The sequence below is a fragment of the Alosa sapidissima genome, chromosome 19 (assembly GCF_018492685.1).
Source record: "Alosa sapidissima isolate fAloSap1 chromosome 19, fAloSap1.pri, whole genome shotgun sequence".
In the NCBI taxonomy this organism is placed as follows: Eukaryota; Metazoa; Chordata; class Actinopteri; order Clupeiformes; family Clupeidae; genus Alosa; species Alosa sapidissima.
In genome coordinates this window covers 11,670,434-11,690,886 of record NC_055975.1, presented here as the reverse complement: position 1 = coordinate 11,690,886, position 20,453 = coordinate 11,670,434, and the positions used below count along the sequence as shown (strand labels likewise).

At 41.1% G+C, this 20,453-nt stretch overlaps 1 protein-coding gene and 1 long non-coding RNA gene across 7 annotated transcripts in view; one reads left to right on the top strand and one right to left on the bottom strand.

Moving 5' to 3' along the window:
• kiz (kizuna centrosomal protein) overlaps positions 1-17,148 on the bottom strand; it is a 33,965-nt gene extending 16,817 nt beyond the window's left edge. For 3 of the 6 annotated variants that reach the window (XR_006025406.1, XM_042072292.1, XM_042072293.1), the window contains exons 1-10: positions 16,993-17,148; positions 15,785-15,847; positions 15,241-15,403; positions 13,622-13,693; positions 9,863-10,427; positions 9,445-9,718; positions 5,786-5,905; positions 4,834-4,998; positions 3,781-3,931; positions 1,013-1,187 (exon numbers count right to left, since the gene is read on the bottom strand). Coding sequence is in view for 3 of the 6 variants with exons in the window: in XM_042072292.1 (XP_041928226.1) it covers positions 1,013-1,187; positions 3,781-3,931; positions 4,834-4,998; positions 5,786-5,905; positions 9,445-9,718; positions 9,863-10,427; positions 13,622-13,693; positions 15,241-15,403; positions 15,785-15,847; positions 16,993-17,072 (1,828 nt within the window). In the remaining 3 variants the exon portion in view is untranslated. Of the gene's footprint in view, positions 1-27; positions 135-1,012; positions 1,188-3,780; positions 3,932-4,833; positions 4,999-5,785; positions 5,906-9,444; positions 9,719-9,862; positions 10,428-13,621; positions 13,694-15,240; positions 15,404-15,784; positions 15,848-16,414; positions 16,748-16,992 lie in introns of those variants that run through there. The other 3 variants (XR_006025407.1, XR_006025408.1, XM_042072294.1) reach the window with 2 other exon arrangements.
• Positions 16,032-18,304, top strand: LOC121693105. Its single transcript, XR_006025409.1, has 2 exons — positions 16,032-16,140; positions 18,101-18,304. It is a non-coding gene; the product is annotated as an uncharacterized LOC121693105 (long non-coding RNA).
• Positions 18,305-20,453: the final 2,149 nt, after the last annotated feature.

The window sequence follows — 20,453 nt, the reverse complement described above, 5'->3', positions numbered from 1 at the left end:
TTGCTTTCACCACTGCACTGTACTGACCTCTCATCTCACCACACTGATTTCCTGTCTCACCACACTGACTTCCTGTCTCACCAAATGTTATGGCAATAGATGAGTGGACGTATTTTCTGCTTCTGTTATCCTCTCTACGTGATAAACAACAGTGTTTATTTGCAGAAGACTGGAAGTTCCTCTTGTCAGCATTTCACATGAAGCGTTAATCTAATTTCATGTGAGAACATATGGGAAAGTATATATGTTATCTGTTTAAGGGCCCTAATTTGTTTGGTGGGCAAAGTGCAAAGTCTCTTGTGCCTGAAATACAGCTATTGTGTGGCATACGGCATCATTGAGCTGACTCATCAATGTTTGCATTTTAATGTCTTGCCCATGATGTTAAACTAGCAAATAGATTTTGTCCAGTTCTTAAATTAGCTTCAGTTAGACTTTGCATTTAACCCATCGTTCAAATTATGGCCCTATGTTTAAAGGTGCCATGTGTAATATCCGCCAAAAAATTAATTCATACTCCACATTCCATAAAAGATGGGGGCAGTATACCCCCAGAAAGTGAGTTGGTCTACCCTAAAGTAACAACCGAGAAACGTGTATTGCAGTTTGGCTGGCGGTTTTGTTGCCCGCATACCGCCTCCCATGGCCGAAGCTGGTATTATGACACCTGTCGGGCTGTGGCTAGTAATATAGCATGCTAATTCTGGTTGATATCTCTGCAGCACTATACCTTGCCATTTTTTTAATGACATCATCGCCCTTATTTCTTCTCATTCTTTTGATGCGTGTAGCTCATTTTTTGGATATTTTTACCTCAATTCTTACACATGGCACCTTTAAATGATCAACATGCAAATCCTGTCTGTGTATTGGTTCTGTTAAACAAACTACTGTATAGTTCTAACTTCCATATATGGCTTTCACATGTGGACAACAATGACCATAATATCAGGCACTAACATAATGATCACTGACTGGGTTTGCAATCATAAGTAGCAGTGATGTCCCTTACCGTGCATGGCTAAACTGAGAGATGGCCTCTGAATGGCCGGCCTCTCAGGCTGGATGTCATCGCTGTCGCCCACAATGGAAGGCAAGCCAGCCGAGGAGGAGTCCTCGTTGTCTGATGGGGTCGAAGATAAGTCCAGAGGGGCGTCGTTGAAGAGTGCTCTCAGCAGCACCTCCGCCTGAAAGAGCACGCCATTTACAACTGGCCTCACACCGTCTGGAGCCAGGCCAGGGTGGATGGGAGCCCCCTGTCTACCCAGCATCCAGCACATAGGCTATGTCTAACAGGAAAAGCAATGAAGTTGTACTTTCGTAGTTCTTTTATATTGAATGGATTCCACATTATGAAAGAGAATGTGAAACACGAAACACTCCAAGCGTGTAGAGGGAGACTTTAGATGTAGAGGAGTGGGTTAGCCCAGAGAGGAATGTCTCTTTTTCCTGTTCACGTCCACTTGTTACTTCTTTTGCAGATGGACGACACACAATTAGACAGAGATGTTAGAAATAATGAGTGGCTAAGATTGAGGATAGTGATACCTTCCCTCTCTCTCTCGCTCTCTTTTTTTATTGAAGCATATCAATGGGCCCAGTCGCCACAATCTGAGATACAGACCCTCTCCTCATCAAAGGCCTGCACTCGTCTTAAGGCTGCCGCTCACAACTATTTAATGAGCACTAATGCAGCGAACACACGACCAAGATCGGCACGATTTCACCACGGAAAAACACTTCAAATGCACATTGGGGGAAAAAGGGTGTTTTGTTATCTACCAGTTGTAAAGCAGACCTGTTTCAGTTATTTAAAGAAAACTCATTTAAAATTCAGATTTTTTAAAAAAAGCAATCATTGTCCTTGGGCTTTCGTTGCTTTGTTTTGTGGGTGGATATATTTGTCGCTTAAATAGGCCCCTACTGTGAGCTCTTGGATCACACATTTCAGAAAGGTTTGAAAGAGGAACACAAATCACCTTTAAAATGTATTATCTATTCAGTGGCCCTTAAGAATATACGTGTTTTTTTAATACTATACATGCACTTACATATTCAAATGAGATCAGTGCTGTGTAGGCCCTCAATCTATGGTACAACTTTGTGTGTAATGTTGCCATGTGTGTGTGTGTGTGTGTGTGTGTGTGTGTGTGTGTGTGTGTGTAAAAGAAAATTAGCGGCTTATAAAAATAGTCTTTTCACTCTCCATCTTTTCTGTCCTTGGCCATCAGCGTTTCTGCACCACTCTTCCTCTCTGTTAGCCTAGAAATCTAGACGCACCCTAGCGGCAGCAAATTACATTTGCTTCCAGGGCTAGTCTAACAACTCTCCGTTGGCTTGTGAGCTCGAAAAATTAAACTTCTATCAGGCCAATCAAATCGTGTATAGAGTCGTATAGAGGCGGGCTTAACATAATGATTGATGGCAGAGTTGCAACGGTTTGGCTTGAATTCCCTGCTACTTGAAAACAAATAAGATGGATGCTGCTGTTGGCCAACAGTGTGACACGAGTTAAGCTTTTTTTTAATTTGGCAAAAGTTTGAACTAGCCAACTAGCTCCGCTGGTGGAAAAACACATGGGACTCATAGCGCTGTCCTATTGCGTGCAGAGGGAATTTGAAAGACAACCGATTATCCCGCCCCTCGGACTGAGCACTGCGAACGGTGAGTGTCCAGACCCTACATTTTAATGTGGGTCTGGCTCGTCAGGCTACCTCTCTGTTGCTTCATCTTCTCAAGAGCTCTACAGCCGGTCTCTTTTTTTCCTCCTCTCTTCTCTTCCCTTTTTTCTCTCTCTCTCTCCACCTCACTCTCTCATTTTAGCTATGGTCTTCTCTCCATCTCAATTCAATTCAAGAATGCTTTATTGACATAGAAGACATAGAATGACAATTCTAATAATAAAAACAAACATACAACATTGTTGGTGGTTGTTGCCTCACTGGCTGTCCCTCAGGTTATGGCAGGCTGCTACAAATTTTGCAGCAGAATGGCCACATTCTCGTTCTCTCCAAGGATTTAAGGCAATTTAGCCTCATATGTCCAAGTTTGAAACTCAGGGAGGGTTGAATTTAATTTGCTGAATGATAATGTCTCCACAGCCTCCAAGCTGCAGTGTAAGCATAATCTCTCCTCTCTGGGCAGCCAGGCCTGCCTGTGTCTGCCTTTTTCAATGGAAAGACTGCGCTCACTCTCTCATTTTAGCTATGGTTCTCGACAATTCTCCATCAGGACAGGGTCACATTAAAAACCCATTGAGGGAGCTCAGGGTATTTGCTGGGCTGACACACTTGCGTATCACAGCCAGTTCAGATTTCAGAGGAAATGAAAGGGTGTTTTAGGCCAATTATTTAAAACTTGGACCAGAAAAAGTACATTTGGAAAATGTACCCACATAATCCTGTACACATTGTTAGGATAATTTAGTCAGTCATAGATAGTTTAGGATATATATATGGGTGAGCATATCATATCTGAACAAATCAAATACAGCAATTAACAAGTTAGTAGGCCATTATTTGGAATTACCTATTTAAAAAAAATGCATTGAGCTTTGGTCAAAGGCATCCTGTCTGCAATGGCTTGTTGTCACAATCACAAACACACACACACACACACACACACACACACACACACACACACACACACACACACACACACACACACACACACACACAAACACCAACAGAGTCACTTTAGGATGCCTTTCAATGAAAGCCCATGCCTGGCTTCATGCAACTTAAGACTAGCATCTATTTTGGAAATTCTACAAAGTTCTACCTTGTCTGTGTACGGGGCGTTGGGCTGGACCAGGGCAGGGGTGAAGACCTGCAGGACCTCCTCGCAGGTCAGCACATCCAGCTTCCTCAGCAGCAGGGCGTGGCGGAGCCAGCGGTCCCACAGGGGAACACTGTCAGCCGGCAGGCATGACCTGTCAGAGAGGGGAGGCCCATGGGAAAACGTCAACATGACACAGTGGCGTCAGGGAGGTAGCATCAGAGGAGTGTCCTGAGCTGTCTAAATGACAGACCCCTCAAATCAGCTATCCATGCTTTGCAAGCCCTCAAAAAATAATATTTAGAAATGGCCTATTCAAATCCATGAGTCATTTCTGATGTGCATATTAACTTCACAAGTGTGGTGAGGTTTTGCATAAAATGCATAAAAAGGCATTATAAATGTGGCCGGATCCTATTATAAAACTGGAATGTAGGCCTATACATTTTAACACTTGACCTGCAGTGACCTGATTTAACATGAGCACACATTGTTATAACAGTACACATGACACACAAGAGCACAAATAATTAATTTGTCATAGTGGACAAAGGTTGAGGCATCAAAAATTACAGAGTAGATGGGATCCAGAAATAAGGGACAAATGGCATCCAGGGAATTTTTAATGTGTGGGAGTCCTGACAGTCAGCAGCTGTAAGGTGTTCCAGAAAGGTCACCCCTCTGACTAATGAGATAAAACTCCAGCAAGTTACAGCAGCCATTCCAGTTAAAGTCATAAAAGCAAATGGAATCCCGGGAGGTCACACACTTTGCAACCCCAACTCTACACCACAAAAATACACCACAAAAAATTCAGCTGATCGTAACTCACTATATTAACTGGTCACTACGGTAAGGTATGTATGTTAGCCAAGCCATTAACCTTTTTCACTTTATTACAACATACTACAAAATTTAACCAGGCGTCAATCCCATTACCTTAAAGCTGACAGTCTTAAATCTCATCCCAGAAAAAAATAAAAATATATATAATAATAATAAAAAATGTGCCAGTACTCACACAGGTATTGCCAGGTGTAGCTGTCGGAACAGTACCTTATTCGTGTCTGCTCAGTGCAGTCCCAGTTCGCCCTGACCAGCTCCCAGGGTAATAGGCATCCTTTTGACGTGCTCCATGACAACCTCTGCAGCTGTTGCACGGCGACCGCGCCACATGCTTGCAGTGCCTCTCCATTCAGGGCAGCCTTTCCCTGACAAAGGCTGCGGAATATATAGAGTGGCGTGAGTGAGCCATCGCTATCGCTATGGAGCCAGGGGGCTGGAGACGGCCGGTCAGGACTCTGAGCAAAGCTGCAGCCCCTTCTGACACGCACGGACATGTACGCAAGCACACACACGCACACTATTGCAATGCATGCACACCAACACCCCCACATCTAAATCAGACACAGGGGAAGATTCTTGATACCTCAGGCCATGGCCGGGCCACTGATTCGTTTATGGGTTTTTTTGTATGGGAAAGGAAATACAGTAATGGGTAAATATGATATGATCGAAGATATTGTGGGAACTAGTGTGATAAGCAAAATTAGTGAGATGTCATGGATGTTTTCTGTTTTTTTTTTTTAAAGGGCAACCTACCATTTGTATATTTGGTCCCTATGCTACATATACATAGTCATATAACTTAACATATTCACAAATAAACAGAACAATACAATTTTATATACACCCCAAAATATGGGTGTAATACCATGGTGCTACAGAATTAAGAATGTTATTGATTGTTAGTAAACCTTTACGCTTTTTAAACACACATAATTATTCAACCACTCTTTGCTGCTCAGCAACGTTGCTATGACAATGCACTGCAATAAGAAAACCCTTGGAAAACAAGATTTACAGTGAGCACATTGTTGGTGCCAACCAATGACACTTATTTAAAGCAAGAGCCCTTCAAGACTGGCTAACGCATCTCACAGCGCAGCCGTGAAAACCACATGGAAATGAGACCAAATAGCAGGCAAACGAAGCAGAAAAATCTCACCTGATCACGTCGCCGAGTTGCTGCTGGCTGACCACCAGGTCATGGTACGCCTCCTTGTCGCTGCTTTGCAGACATCTTTCGATATGGTCAAGCAAATAGGACAGACCATCTAATGACAGCCTGAGGGAAGAGTGGAAGAAAACACAATTTTATACCATCATCACAGTATTTGATCTATTACTATGTGCCGAATGTGTGACGAATACCATATACCTATGCACCAGATGTTTACAAATGCACGTTAAGGGATGTAAAATGTAATTATTGGTGTATCATAAAGCTAAAAGTTACCCCGCAGCCAAAACTTTACTCTCAAGCCCAACAGAAAAGCATATCTATCTAGATGCAGAATTTTATGTTTGGCAGCAACTAAATCATCAAATAATGGTAAATCCACAACAGAAGAGCCACAGTGATTTCACCCCCCTTTTATTTAAAGAGAAAGATAGGGGATGAGATAACAGACTCTAATCTGGTCATGTGCAATGGCAAAAATGAGAAATATGCCTAATGCCTGTGGATTTAGCAAATCCATTTCTCTCTCTCTCTCCTTTTCTCCCCTTCCTCTCGAGTATTAAGCTCTGGGTGGCCCTGCTTGAAAGGCCGTTGCAAAACCCTGAGCCCAAATCCTGAGCCCTGGCCACATAATGGGTCCAAAAAGAATTTATGACAATCTATAATGGGCTCCGAGGTTAGAGGTCACCAAACAATCGCTCCCTCTCTTTGGCAGGTTGTTTCCTGGTAACATCCTGATTAAGCTGCCGGTGCGAATTATATCCATGACATTCTGTAGTGCACAATCCATCTGTGCTAAGTCCTCTTCAATGCGGCTGAAGTAGCATGGCCAAAGCTCTGCCTTTTTCCCTCACCTCCCCCTTCAGAGCGGGCCTTGAAACAGTCATCATCTTTCTCCAGGCTTTATTTGTCTGCAGTGCACTCCTCAAAAAGGGGAGCCAAAGAAGTGAATTTCGTCTGAGCACCAGGCCATGGTTAGGCACAGGTTCACAGCTGCCACTGCCAAATCAGTCTCTTATAACCATAGGCAGAGTCAATCAACACTTGTGTGGGGGGAAAGAGATGTGACAAAGAGGCCATTTCAGGGTGGATTCATCAGTCAGGTCACTCTCTTAACAAGTGGACATCTCAAGTATATTGAGCCTCCTGTAGCTACTTACTTTTATATACTTATACTTTTTATTGCTAGTCTTTGTGGTGCAGAATTTTGCTTACTATGCTTCATGGTTTAAAAATATAAGTATTTCCCTTTACTTAGTTATCAGATATTTATGAACGACTGGTGGTAGGAATTGTGGTCATAAAGCGCAAGAGCAAGTTGCTGACGCAAAGGATGCAGGGTATTTGAATGTGGCATTATCAAATAAAAAAATCCAGGTGACCTTCAACTTTCTGTCCCATATTGAAACCTACAAATTCCAGTTTCAAAGACCAATGCAACTTCTGCAGGCTCATATAAAGTGAAACTCTACATTCTTCAGAACTGTTGAGTCAATTCTTATATAACATAGAACCCTAGAGACATGAATTAGTCAGAAAAAACTAAGATCCAGAATCCCCCAAACCCATTTCTTCTTACAAAAACGAAATAATTTCAAAAGTATTTTTTTTTTTTTAAATAATCAAATGTAATCAGACATCAAACACTAAGCCCGCATACTGATGGTTATACAGTAAGTGACACAGGCAGGCCTCCAGTAACGGCTACTGTAAGAGCCAGTCAGCCCAACCATCAGCTACTGCTCGGGAGAGGTGGAGTATAGAACAAAACGAAAGAGCAGAATTTACAGACGTCCCTGAGAGGTTGTCGTAGGGGTGGTGGTAGTGTAGTGGCTAAGGACCTGGGCTAGCATGCAGTAAACTGAAAAGTTGTGGGTTCAATTCCGGGCTTCCACCATTGTGCCTTTGAGCAAGGCACTTAACCCCGAGTTGCTCTGGGGACAATAGCCACGTTTACATGGACAGTTTTTTTTTTATCATTCCGATTAATCCATTCCGATTGAAAAATTTGTGCCATCTGTTTACATGGGGTACATTCTATTCCGATCAGGTGCTCTCAAGCACTTTAGAATCTTTGATCGGAATAGCCATTGTTGCCAACTTTTTCTTGAGAAGATACAGCAGGCAATCCGATTGACCATATACATGGCTATTCAATCGCAATAGGAACGGACTATACCACTTCTTTCATTCCGATTAAAAGTCTGATCGGACCAGGCATTTTTATTCCGATTGAGGTGTTTATATGAGAATTTTTATTCCAAATGAGCCGTTATTCAGTTTCTAATTGTATTAAAAGTGTCCATGTAAATGTGGCTAATGAAACTTGCAATATAAATTACGTAAAATTGTAAATTAATACATGTAATGTAATGTAGAGGTTACTGTCTGCTCTGGTAATGCAGAGTCAAAGTGAAGGGGAAGCAACAGCAGACAGAGATGAATGGCAAGGCTTGTTTACTTCCTTTCCTCACTATGAAGAAAGAGATGGGGAACTCACAAGGCTTGGAATGACTTCACTTGCCTGATACTGTACACGGAGTGCTAAAAGCGGTTGTGCTCCCATCATGGGATACACAGCACAAAATGACTCTCACAAACTGTGATCTTGGGGGCCCGTGAGAGTGAAGAAGACATGGCAAAAACACACAGCGTAATGACAGGGTATGGTGGGACGAGAAACGGATCAGTGCAGAGAGGTCAGATTTGCTGGTCTGGCCTTCACAGGGGCCCTGAGTATGCCGCGTCCCCTAATGTCTTTAAATGGGATGGCACCTCGGCGACCACTTGCATGAAAGTGCTGTCCACACGCCCGTTCTTCAGAACACTCTAGGGAGTCTGCAAATTGTCACCTCCGCTTGGACTTCCCAAAGTCTCTCGAGCGGAAAATTGCTCGGTTACAGCATTATCTGGGATTAAGGCAATAATGTCGGATAGGGAGGCCTGAGCCCTTCCAGCAAGGTGTGTTGCACCCGCCACTGAGCCGCAGAAAAGAGGGAGAGAGAGAGAGAGAGAGAGAGAGAGAGAGAGAGAGAGAAAGAAAGAGAGCACCTCTGGACCGTGACCTACCTCATCACATCACCCCTCTCTCTCTCTGAGCCTCACACACACACACACACACACACACACACACACACACACACACACACACACACACACACACACTTACTTACTTACTTTCACAGACAGGCACACACTCCCCAAATCCTTCCAGCTGCAGGCTAGAGGTTGTGCTCGGCCTTGCATGTGTTTCTGTCATAGTCCCTGGTGTACTTCCGGCTGTGGTGGAAGTGTTGGCTGGTTGGGCTTGGACGATTTTGCATAAATTTAAGTCTGAACTACTGCTGCTGCATTTAAAAAGGAGCTACAATTTAAATAGCTGAAATCATACAAAAGGTCATTTTGACTCCAGGGGGCCTTGTGAAATCAAGCAGATCTTCTTGGACCTACACTCCAATTCAGTTGAGGAACACCAGAGCCAGATGGTTGTGTAAAAAGGTCACCAACAAACCCTAAACATGTTTCTTTTCATTATACCAGGGAATTTTTACTTTCCAGATTCTACAGAGAATGTCATCCACAGAGAGAGTCAAAAGGCAAAAAGAGAAGTATGACAAAGGAGGTATGACTATGACGTAGCATACCTGTCTGTGGCAGAACTGTGAGATGAGCAGTCTGAGCCATCTTGTACAGTTGTCTGTGGTACTTTAGGTGGTGTTTTGTCCTTGGGTAGGTCCTTAGTCTTTTCTGAGTGCCTCAGACTGGAAACCCTCGTCTTGACGGACCTCTGAAGATCACAATCACTGATGGAGATTGAGACGTCGCTGTCAATCTTCACAGAAGACTCTGCCGATATATCAACACTGGAACTGGATAGGCTGGGACTAGGTGGAGCTGGGCTAGATTCCACCTCACGTCCTGCATGAACAAAATGTTGCATGGACAAGAGTTACAAACCCAAGCACATACATCTCATTGAAATATATAATGTAGGCCAAAAAAATACATCACAGAACTTGAATATGTTGCAATCAGGCCCAATACAAGAAAGAATTAGCAAACCTTGAGCTATTTCCAAATTCTCGCCAAGCTCGTGCAAAGAACTCAGTGGACCATCTCCACAGTCGCGTTGAAGGGAGATTGGGTCCACAGGAGCATCATGGGAACTATTCTGGTGCGAACTGGACGGTGGCAAGGAGCTCCTCTTAAGTCTCTGTGGGGCAGGTCCAGGCGAGATCGACTTGGGTCCTCTCAAGGTCACTTGAGGTGAGGACTCGGCAGGTGCTTCTGCGGCCCTCACAGGGGAGCCGCAATCAGATGGCGCTCCGGGCGTCCTCCTTTCATGTCGCTCGCTCGGAGCGGCACCATCAGGAAGCTGGAGGAAGTCTAGAATGCCATCTGATAAGTCTGTGCCAGCACTGGCCTTTGAAACGCAGGCATCCTTCAAAAGGCCACTCGGAAGCAAAGGTTGCCGGTGGTGATTAGGCGGCGAGTGTGACAGCCACGGTGAGAGCACACTCGTGTCACGATCAACGCAGGGATCTCCGATGGTCGGCCGATCCATGAAGATGACTGAGGGCTGGTGCTGTGGAAGAGTTTTTGCAGATGATGGTGGCAAATCCTTGCTCTGAAATAACAACGATACACACCTGAATACTCCTAAAACACTCCTCCTTAACACAGACATTATTCACAACCATACATTTCATCTGGTACCTGGCATATTCAACTATAGGGTCATTAATGTCAACTAATGTAACATAACGAAACAGAAACAAATAATTTTACATTAACCCAAAGAAAAAAAAAATAAAAGAAAATGAAGCTAATAATATCTGCTAAAGAAGATAATAAAAGTAAAAAATGAAAAATTACATCAATGTTCTATTCCAGGCAGTGGCACACTCACAAAATGCTGTTTAGTTGTAGCCGCTATCGTGCTAACTAATAGAAGTAGCCTTATCATCAAGCAAGGAAGTTAGATTTGTCAGGGTGGAAAAATATTCCTGTGTGACACTATTTAAATTTTAGTAGAGAATATGGTAAAAGCAAACACATGGTAAATTCAGGCAAACAGCATCTGTGGTGTAGACAGGGCACGAGTGAAAAACGTTTTTGACGTTAACGTGAAAGTTAATGTGTGAGTTTCGTAGGGATTTTTTTAGTTAACTATACTTGTAGGGCTGACCATGAAAACCCATGCTGTTTGCCTGAAGCAAATTATTGAAATATTTAATTGTGTTCTTGCCTTCTATGAGTTTTAAAGGAAAGGTGCATAAATGTAAACAATACACATTTTGTCAAATTTAGAGTGGTTAATGGTTCTCTAGCTGTCCGTTAGCACTTAAAAAAATGAGCGGGAAATGTTTGTGCAGCCTTAGAAAAGAAGAATGAAGGTACACTTTTGGGGTGAGGAAGAAACTGTCGAAATGCCAAGAGTTTTGAGGGAAATCAATGTTAGTGGCTGTATAGCTCAGGCTATGATAAGGTTAGTATAAGTATAAGTATAAGTATATATACTCTTTTGATCCTTTGAGGGAAATTTGGTCTGCATTTATCCTAATCCGTGAATTAGTGAAACACACTCAGCACACAGTGAACACACAGTGAGGTGAAGCACACACTAATCCCGGGGCAGTGAGCTGCCTGCAACAACAGCGGCGCTCGGGGAGCAGTGAGGGGTTAGGTGCCTTGCTCAAGGGCACTTCAGCCGTGCCTACTGGTCGGGGTTTCGAACCGGCAACCCTCCGGTTACAAGTCCGAAGCGCTAACCAGTAGGCCACGGCTGCCCCAAAAGAAAACCTAGGAAACAATTACGGAAGGAACGTTTAGAACTTTGATAAACTAATTAATCAGACTATGCTGTGTTACATGTAAATGAGAATATAAATGGAATATTCTTTTAATAACTCATGTAAACACCATAATCGCAATATTCTCTTATTCTGAATAAGTTACACAGTCAAAGACATACTTCAACAAAATTATTTTTGAATGGCGTCCTTAATAGTGCAAAGTCACTTCTCCATCCCTGTGCTTTTAGTAGTCTGTGTGACTCATATTCTGTTATAGTCTCAAATTCAAAATCCACAAACCAGACTGCAGTAGCTTTTTTTTTCCTGCCAAGTTTGACTTGAAAGTCTTCACAATAATGACATTTCTTTGTATGTGGCATTTCATGTGGGTCAAGGTCAGACTTCTCCTCTAACTGTCTCCTCAGAGGGATGCCACATGATCAATGTCTTAACTTTTAATCTCACCTTTTACTCTAAAGTTTTGATTCATGTCTGCAGTGGCACTACAGGGGGTGGGTGGGTGGGGGGGGGACCACACAAACACACACACACACACACACACACACACACAGACAAGCACACACACACACATACACACATACACACACACAGACACACACAATAATAACAAAACGCATAGCTGCTGTTTCTTTTCTGATAAGAGTCTTAAATACCAAACAGTTAGCTGCTTAATAGCATTCACTGTAAACCATGCAGCCTGGCCAACAGATCCGGCATGTAGGTAAAAAAAAGGGTGGGGGGAGAGGAAAAGTTAATTTCTTGGCTGAGTGATTCCATCGGTAGCTGCGGGGCAAAGTAGAAAGTGTTTCACTAAAGTAGCAATTGATTCTTCTATCAATCTGCGGCACGCGCGTGCTCTTCCAAGGAATGTATTAAATATGAAAATCATATCCCGTTATCATCAGTTTCCAGCTTTCAGGCCGGTAAGCTCCCCTTAATGAATGCTGCTGCCTGAGGGACATGCACACTGCCAGCAGAGGCTCGTATGCATAATGGAGTGACGGTTACCGCCTCTGCTCATTACAATATCGGCAGGCTAGGAGGGAGATGGAAAGAGAGAGAGTGAGAGAGAGGAGAAAGAGAATTGAGAGAGTGAGAGAGACTGAGTAAGAGCCACAGAGCGACAGAGTGAGAGAGAGGAGGAGGGAGAGAAAGGGAGAGGGAGAAAGACTGTGAGATAAAGTGAGAAAAGGAGAAAAAGAGGGTGGGGGAGGAATGGATGGGAGGAAAGGGGGTGAGGTTTGGCAGTGCTGGGGGTGGGTGGGTGGGGGGGGGGGGGGGGGGGTTTAGCACACACAGTCACAAGTGACTGCTCGAGACAGCATGCTCCAAGTTATTATGAGCTGTCTTCCACATTTCATCTGAAAGAGCTTGAACTGCTTTAAGTGAAAGAAGAGGGCCGTGGGCTTGAACTACACAGACTGAGCAGGCGCGGGAAGCAGGATTAGACACCTGTGCTGCAGCAGATAGGCTGGCTGCTAAAACGCACACTCCTTCTGAGCGCTCTGCATAATAGCAGGACTTTAGCCTAGGCCAGAAAAGACAGAGGAAATAAGGAAAAAGAGGCAGACTGAGGGAATTTAGATTCCCTGTTGTTTTTCGTTGTCTTTAATGTTTAGCGCTGCATCATCAGCCAATCTCCTCTATGTGTAGCAAATATCCTTTGGAAATGGATCATGTTTCCAGGAAGCATCCGCACGGATAGGTATTTTCTCAGTGCTTAAAAGATAAGAAGTGCTGGGGAAATTGCACCGTTTCATTTCAAAGGAGAACTAACTGGTCATTTGAGCAGAACAATTACATTTGAGGACAGCTTTTGATAACACATGAATGCATGCCGATCATGTAGGTTGACCTCTTCTACTCTGTGAACAAAGAAATACACAGACATTTCTCTCGGTCTCTTTCTTTTATTCGACACAATGAGTAATTCCACTCAGCTCTAAGTATTTTTTTACTAAGGTGCAGTTTCTAGAGGACTGAATATTGCATTGCTCTAGCATACCTTCTTTTTTAAGATTGCTCTCTGTTTCTCCTGATTTTCCCTCAGTTTGGAAATTCGATTCCAGCACTCGATCTGTAACAGAATAGAAAATAGTATTGTTACTCATTTAAAAATAAATATAAAACCATACAAAGAAGACCTGTTCATGTATTTGCAGATATAAATCTTTCTCAAATCTACTTTTTCTTCACAAAATGAAAAAAGAAAGTCTGAAAAAAAAGAAGAAAATCTAAACGAGGGGAAAAATATGATGTAATTCTGTTCCATTTGTAGTTAAACATTCAATAGCTAAATCATTTGTGCTTAAGGTGAGTAGTTCTAGGCTCTCTGCAAACACATTAGTTTGAGAGAATAAGCTTGTCGCTTTACTCCAGCCGTAAGAGACTCGGTCAGCACCGCTTTCCTCCTGTGAGGGTTCTCCATACAGCCTGCCAAGACTCTTAATCAATTATCTGAGTAGCCACACTGACTGCCCTAATCCGAACTCCAATTAAACAGTCTAATGGTGGTGGTGAGGGCACAAGGATTAACTCCAGCATCCCAGGCCATTTCTACAAGATAATAACAGTTGTCCATGAGGAAGAGCTTAGTTTATCAAAATGACCAAATGCAGTATTTCTTTTTTTTTTTAGCTGCTGATAACCAAAAGTGCCAGAGTAGCTGATCATTATGAAACTGATAAATATCTTCCAGTTAATTCCATGTGTTCTCTCTGTGTGTGTGTGTGTGTGTGTGTTCGTACATATTGGAAAATGCAAAAAAGTCTCCAATATCCCCTGTGAAAAACACTGCAAACGATAATTGGGAGAATATGACACTTCATCAGAATGTTTAAGGAAATTGTACAAAATTAATTCATTCAAAATGTAATGGTGTTACCTTAAAAGTTTGATGCAGGTTTTAAAGCAATTAAGAGTTAGCATATTTATAAAATTCCAATTGGTATCATGTCCAATTTACATGTAAAATAACATAGGATTGATTTAGTTTGGCTCATACAAGGGCACTCTCAATCTGAGAAGAAAAGCTCTCCAGTGTCTATAAGCCTGAGAACATTTTGGTAAATTCGGATGAAGGCATGTATAATCTTACAAAGACAGAAGCATTCTTAGTAAGATTATTATTATCTTATTTTAAGAAAATACTAAAACACGCCATAAACACCAAATTATTAGGCAAAGAAGTCTCTCTCCTTAGGGAAGAGGAGAAAAAAAATATTCCAGCATCTCAATGCTGGACCAATTAATTTGGCTGGGGTGTAATTAACCAATTTTGTTAATTTGATATTTAGCCGTTGAGCACTGTTCAGTTTTAAGTGATAATCTGACACGCTCATTGTTTTTCCTTTCCTCATTTGTGTGTGTTGATAAAATGGAAGAACTGGAGTGCCAGCAATTGCAGCATGTTGGAAATGGGCATTAATTTCTAAAAACTGCCAAATTAAGATGTGAATGGCATGTGCTTCAGAAAAAGTGATACAATGCTCACTGTCTTGCCAAAATGTGACGTATTTAACACATACTTTAATTACATTAATACACAATTACATGCAATATTCCAACCAAAATATCCTACAAATACACATAGCCTAATTATTTGCCAAATGACAGCTATGTTACCTTCATGTGATGCAGTGAGCTGCGATTAGGCCAAAGGCGATCCACTTGTGATGCAACTGAATCCACACTTTTCAGAAGCTCTCGATTTCTTGCTTTGGCTTGCTCCTCTTTCACAGAGATCTCCTTGAGATAACGCCGCAGCTTGGCATGTTTCAACTGTGCACTACCAGAGAAAAATATTCTTTTCATAAACAAGGCAAGTGCACCTATCCACATTTGCAAGACTTTTCAATAAATTAATAATATCCAAATGGTATGAAATAAGTACATTCCTATATTTTCATGACTTCATTAGTATTTTTCCCATCATGCATAACCTTAATGTCCAAAGTAAACCCCAGATCTGTACAAATTCTATTAAACTGTACTGTTTGTACTGTACATTAGAAGTACCTAAGTCTTAAAGTGTTAAATTGAGGAGAAATAAATAGCATCTACAAGACAGCAGTCCTGTATCAGTTGATAGTGCGACCCTCCATACACACACACACACACACACACACACACACACCACCTCAAACAACAGATATGGTAGTCTACTTACACTCGTTGGTCAGACCTGCAGTAGGAAAACAGATCTCTTTCTAGTTCAAGCCTCTTCTTTTCCCTACAAGTTTAACACAATATTACAAATTGCAATATTGCATTACAAATGCACCAACATAGTTTATGACCTTTTACATACAGGACAAGAATGTAGCCTAAGTAACTACCGATAGCTCATGAGACATGCGAAATAACCCAAACAACAGAACCTTGAGCAAAATTCCTTGAATTAGAATCGAGTCTGTGGCTGTGCTATTCTAACTTTCCTGAAATTGTCAGATGAACTGCTAGCTAACGTTAGCTGACAGGCTCAACAGATCAAAGCTAGAGTCTTGCTGCACCTAGCTCGCAATGGTATGTATGACTGTAGCTCATTTCAGTAACGTTAGTTAAAGACTGAGCATATTTCATGAATCTACCATTGTGTTAGTTTGAACAAACGAATGTTAGGTCACGTTATCTGGTTGATTTCAGGCTTTAAAGTTACCACCTCAGTAAAGTTTGTAGGTTAGCTATACATAGGTTGCAGAGCTTACTTAAATGCACCGCTTTGACGTTAATGTTTAGACTTAATAGACTTAGTTTTGTCAACGTTAGAAGTTTATAAATGTTGGCACGCGAGTCTTACCATTCTATCGTTCACGATATCATTATATCAGACCTTGATATCATCACTTGGTTAGCAAAACTACGTTAGCAATGTTCAGCTTAACGTTAACTTTGTTAGGAATAACAACGTTTATATAAAATAGTGTTTCGTCTGCAGTGACGAGCAATAACACGACACTGTCAAACGTCAACGTCGAAGCTTTTTCAAGACTCAAGATTGAGTAACGTTATAACATAGCGTTAGCGTGCTAGCGAGGTTGACGTTAGATGTGTACGTAAAGTTATGGCTAAACAAGATAACGTTAGCAATTCCTTTTCTACTTTCGTCTCACTGGTAACGTTAACGTGTTTTAGTAGTGTTGTCTCTATGCGACGTATATGTTAGCCAGTTGTAACTTGGACGTAACAACCCATAGCATCTAACGTTAACATTGCTGTGTTGCCTCTTCATGCTAACGTTACATTCTAAAATGAGTTAGCTAGCTAGCTAGCCATTGTTACCACGTTAAAAAAAACTTTAACGTTAGCCCGCTGTCTCAAACAGGGCCAACTCCACTTCACTTCACTCTGAAATAATAATTTGTCATTTACACTTACATGTCGTGCATGTTCTCTTGAATATGTCCAATTTTCTCAAAGTACTCATTGTTGCAAAAAGCCATTGTGCCTCTTAGCATCTAGCAGTACATGCTCCTTGATAGTGTATTGGTTGATAGCGGTTGCCATACAGACAGCTACCCATAATGCCCTTCTTGAAAACATTCCTACCATGTGGACTTGGTGATTGACTGGCCCCATAGGGTGGCTACACTACATTAACTGATAGGAGAACGAGCCCTCGGTTTTCCCAGAACAAAAATAAGTGAATAGGCCTATACCAAACTATAATTAGGCCTAATATCTTCTTAATTGGCCCCCTCCACTTAGAGCCACAAAATATGAAAATAAAGATAAAACATTATTATTATTATTATTATTATTATTATTATTATTATTATTATTATTATTATGTTATTGTTGCTGTTGTTGTTATGAAAAATAGTGGATATGTCGATACAGGTGTGTGTGCTGAGTTTATACACAAATGTTGGTACATTTTATCTTCTTAAAGATTATCCTTTCAAAGTTCAAAGGTGATCATTTTCAATTAGTCCCAAACATTTTTTGTGCAAATTACATGTAATTGGCTGCATCAAATGGATTAATTAATGAAAATAAGGTCCTCCCTGGCCAGGCAATTACTAAATGAACTCATACATTTTAATTACTCCAAGTAGATTAAAATATGATGATTATCCTGTACCCACCCAGTTACCTGATGTTTGTGTTGACAGCCTATCACAAAGAGGTTGGAGAAATTATGTCACTGTGCCGTCACCTACAGGATGCAAGGGTCTTTGATTTTTTTCCCTTTTCTGCTGAAAAGATGTGACTGGTTATAACAAACAAAGTTACTAAGATAAAAATGATCTTGTTTTTCTTTATAGTTGGTAGCCTACATGGAGCTGCAAATTAGACATTTTCAACATGTTTTTGTATCTATAGCTTTAATACCTAAAGTCAGTGCAAAACCATGGTGGGATTTTGTGTCATTTATTCCAAGATAAGTGTCTCTCAAGGCAGAGTAGGTGAGTGAAGGACTTTGTCAAGGATGCAGGGGTTAGACTGCTGGCTGCCAATCAAGATTTTGTTTCCTCTGCTACAGCCATCACGATTTTCATTCTCCCTCTCATGCCTGGACAGCGACTTAGAGAAGTGGGACCTCATTTATCCAAAGCTCCTTGTCTGACATTCTGCAACAACCATGGATGCACAGCGCTTTCCATTTAACCCTTCCAATTTTCCAAGACTTGCACCTACAAATACTATTGCTCTGATGGAATTTCAAACAGTAAAGTAATTGCCATTGTCCAGTTGTGTTATCTATATTTTCTACACTAGTGGTCTTGTAAGGAAACCTCATTTTTAACTATCCTAAATCCTCATGATACGGGATTCATGCAATAAAGTAAAAGTAATATATACTTATTGATGCCATTTAGATTAAAGTTTTATGTTGAGTGCACATAACCAGTCATAACCTTAACATTCTGTCAATAACAGAAAATGCTGGTGCATCAGTAGTTTACATCTTGCAAGAGAGTCACTCAACAGAATATCTTAAAATATCTCTTAACCATAGATCGCACAATTATATATGAGTTTGTGTTGATCTTTATCTTGTCCTGATATACTGTATAAACATGCACATCTCAGACATAATTTGAACTTCTATTACTAACATCTTAGCAAGTTTGGGTGTATACAATTCATGCATAAGGCATGGTCTCTTGTCTGTTGTGCTGTGGTTTGACTGGTGTTGCTCTGTGTGGTGTAGTTCCATGTTTCCCAGCCGAGATGCTGTAATTGTCAACCCTCCAAATGCAGACCCTAATCAAGCAATTTCCCAAATTCCAGCCCCATCAAATTGCTCTTTAGCTGTTGAACCACAGAGTTTTGCTGTCCTTTTCACATGCTAATGTCTTCCATTCAGGTCCCCTCTGTGAGGCTGTTTGTTGGGGAATAAACCCCCTTGTTTGCCTCCTGCATGTATAATTGATATTGTTGCTGGGCTCTTTGTTTGCTCTGCAGAGAGCTGAATGGCAGCGCTTCTGGAGCGATGAGGAAAGTGATAGCTGCAGTGGAGCTCTAAGTACAGTTCAACCTGCACACAGTGAAAATGATCAATCCCCATAACATTTAGTCATGGTGGCCAGAATGTTGAATTATTAGACATTTCACAAATAAGGCAATGGAGTTAAATATTGTTTGCATAATCATATTTCACACAATATTGTCACATTTTCAGTGTATTGATCTGCAATGATACATGTCTTTCTGCAAGTGAAAATAAATATGAAAGACAAACAAACTGAACATTCAAAGTGCAAAAACCTGAACAAAGGAACCACAAAATAAAGTAATTTTAATGTGTTTCAATATGAGGAATTAAAATGACATTATATATGCATAGAAAGGTCTCTCCATCTCCTGTCTCTATTAATTTATATAGTACATATTGTGTTATGTTCTTTTCCTTCATGCAGCCATTTGTCCTTTAGATATTGTATGTAGGGTAATTGATATGGCTTAACAGAGGTCATAATTTGCATATGAATTAACAGCAGTAAATTAAATTGATATTCTGGGCACATCGCAAATGATTCCTTCAGACATTTGTTCCTGTGCCTGCCAGGGCTTCGGTTCAGCTGGAAACCAGTCAGAAACATCTGTGCCTTCAATAATTTGATAAACAGCTTGTACAAATAGCCTCCAAATTATCTTCATGGAAACTCCTTAGAACAGCTCGTAGGACTGAGGCTTTGTAGTGAAGACAAAAACATTTATTATTATTATTATTATTATTATTATTATTATTATTATTTTATCTTGCGTTTGTTGCTGGTATATCACAGTCCTTGTTTTTTATGCCTGCTTCTCACCTCTGTGGTTTGCTTGTGAGCATTTACATTTTACAAAGCTGGAGTACTGTATGTCTGGGGCTAATGCGAAACCTTGGTCAATGCAAAAATAGGTCTAAAGAGAAACATTTCAGGTCTCCTATTGTAGTAAACACACAATGGAGACTATTCAGTATAGTAGTTTTTTGTTCACTTAGATGTTTTAATCTATACAAAGACATTCTAATGCACAATAAATATTGGAAATAAAGGGACATCCTCAATAATAGACCCAGGAGGAATCATGTTCTAATGCTCAAGAAGAATATCTGTTTGAGTACATTGTTTGTACTAGGCTCAAGCGAGTCCCACTGAAATTGCAAATTAGATGAATTAATTTTTACTCTGAATTTATTCTACATCAGAATATAAAAGCTTTCAAGTTCTCTGTGTTAATTCAATGGTCACTTGTTTATATAATTGGCTTATACCATCAGGAACGTGAATTTAACCAAGCTGTTATCATCATTTCAACAAATGGACACTTGTAGTTAGCATCATTGAGGATTCATTTTGACACACATGTATAAAAGGATCTGCCCAAATGATCAGGCAGAT